The sequence below is a fragment of the Plasmodium gaboni genome, chromosome 8 (genome assembly GCF_001602025.1).
Source record: "Plasmodium gaboni strain SY75 chromosome 8, whole genome shotgun sequence".
NCBI classification, from domain to species: Eukaryota; Apicomplexa; class Aconoidasida; order Haemosporida; family Plasmodiidae; genus Plasmodium; species Plasmodium gaboni.
In genome coordinates, this window is record NC_031488.1 from 742,758 (window position 1) to 745,101 (window position 2,344).

At 17.5% G+C, this 2,344-nt stretch overlaps 1 protein-coding gene across 1 annotated transcript in view; it reads right to left on the reverse strand.

The window, feature by feature from the left end:
- The window catches only part of PGSY75_0820900 (hypothetical protein), a gene marked incomplete at both ends in the record, with an annotated part of 4,934 nt that overhangs the window by 1,069 nt on the left and 1,521 nt on the right, over nucleotides 1-2,344 (reverse strand). The window contains 2 exons of the mRNA XM_018785334.1: nucleotides 1-343; nucleotides 512-2,344. The exon at nucleotides 1-343 is cut by the window's left edge and continues 1,069 nt beyond it; the exon at nucleotides 512-2,344 is cut by the window's right edge and continues 639 nt beyond it. Coding sequence (XP_018642301.1) covers nucleotides 1-343; nucleotides 512-2,344 — 2,176 coding nt within the window. The remainder of the gene's footprint in view (nucleotides 344-511) is intronic.

The following is a 2,344-nucleotide window of genomic DNA, read 5'->3' on the forward strand; positions in this document are numbered from 1 at the left end:
TTGAGGATTATGTCAAATGTGTTAGGTAAAAAATCTTTTGTTTTATCTTTTAAAAATAAATCATTTCCTATACACGAATAATTTTTCTTTTGTTTTTTTTTTATAAATTTTTGTTTTTTTACAATGAGTTCTATAATATTTGATACATTAATAGTCTCATCATTGATATTTATAATTTCATTAGACGAGCTAGCATTATATATATAATTCTTACTATTATTATAAAGTGTGCATATATTTTGAATATTTTTTTTTCTTCCTAAAGGTTTAATTTGGTTATATGGTTTATTTGACGAATGGTTGTTTTGCTGGGGTAAACAATAATTTGTGTTAGCTTTATCTTCTAAAAAAAAAAAAAAAAAAAAAAAATATATATATATATATATATATATATATATATGTACACACATTTTTTTATATATTTATAAAAAACATGTATAGATGGTCATTCATTTATTCTTTATTTTTTTTTAATATATTCCTTTTCCTTTCTTTTCTTTTTTTAAGCTACCTCTTTTTCTAAGACTTAAAATGGGTGGATCGAGGGAGATGTCCTTATCTTTAATATTTGATTGACATTGTAGAATATTTTTATATTTATAAATTAGCTTAATTGAAAAGGATAAGAATAGATTCAAATATGGTGAAGAAAAATATACATTATGAAAATGTAAGAAGGTATAAAAAATATTAATTATAAAAAAAAGAAAAGAATCAAGTATTATATTATTTTGATTATAATAATTTTTATTATAATTATATAATGTTAAATTATCACTTGAATCACTATTTTCATATGAACTACAATTTGAATGTAGAATATCATCATTTTTATTATGATAATATTTATTTTGTATAAATTTGAATATATCATTATATATATGTTGATCGTTATTATTTATAATATTATTATCATTTTGTGTTTGTATATAAAGAAAATCATCATTTTCTAATTGGCTTTTATTTTTTTTGTTCTTTGTTTCTTTTTGTTTTTTTATATACTCCATTAATTCTTTTGAATTTAATAATGTTTCTATTTGATTATTGAATAATTTGTATGTATATAATTTATTTCTTTTAATTTTTTTTTTAATATATTCATTATTGATTAATGTTGGTTCTTTATATATACTATTTAAATGTAATGTGTCAATATTATTTTCTTCATCATGATATTCATTTTGATTGTTTTCTTCATCTTGTTTATTTTTTTCGATTTTTGTTTTTATAGTATAATTATTCACATTATGTGCTTCATTTAATATATTATCATTTTCTTCATATATATTTTTCATATTTATTTTATTCATATAAAAAGCAAAGAAATGCTCATTGCATATTATATTGAGGCTTTTTATTAGATTCTCAAATCCTATATAATTTAATAATTTCTCTTTTTCTATATTTTTATAATAAAAATAGATATATTTCATTTGTAGATGATATTTTATGAATTTATAAAATGTATCATTATTCATATATTCCTGAGACATATTAACAGGTTTGTTTTTTGTTTTCTCATCTTTTTTATATTCTTTACTAGTTTTGTCATTCCAATCATTTTTTTGTGGTGACATATCTATATAATGACTATAATCATCATAATGATTATATTGATTGTCTGTTTCTCTTTTTTCATTTATGTCTCCATTTTGGTCTGTTTTTTTGTCCAATATAATATTATATTCTTCATTATTTATCACATTTGATAGTACCCCGTTACATTCTTCTAATATATTATTTTTATGTTTTCTATTAATTATTTGAAAGTTCAATTTTTTAAAATTATCCTTTAATTGAAGTGTATGTAACATTTTTATATCATTATTAAATGAATCAATATTATCTTTATCGTTTTGTTTTTCTTTTATAAATTTATTAATAATATGAGTAACATCCATTTTGTTTAAATTTTGTAAGGAATCCTGACTTGTTAATACATTGAAGAATGATACACTATCTTTAGTTGTGTCATATTTATTATTATGATATAAATTAATAAGTTGATTATCATCATTGTGTTTGTATTTGTTTATTAAATAATTTATAGAGATATCATCATCAATTATAACTTTTTGATGTACATCACAATTATTATAATTATTTATTATTTTATTATTATTTATTATTTTATTATTATATATTATTTTATTATTATTTATTATTTTATTATTATTTATTATTTTATTATTATATATTATTTTATTATTATTTATTATTTTATTTTTTTTTTTTTTTTTCTCTATATCATCACTTCGAAACACAAACTTATTTGTATCATCTTTTTTATTATGTTGTATATATTTATATAAATGATTAAAAATTTTATACTTAACCTTTTTTG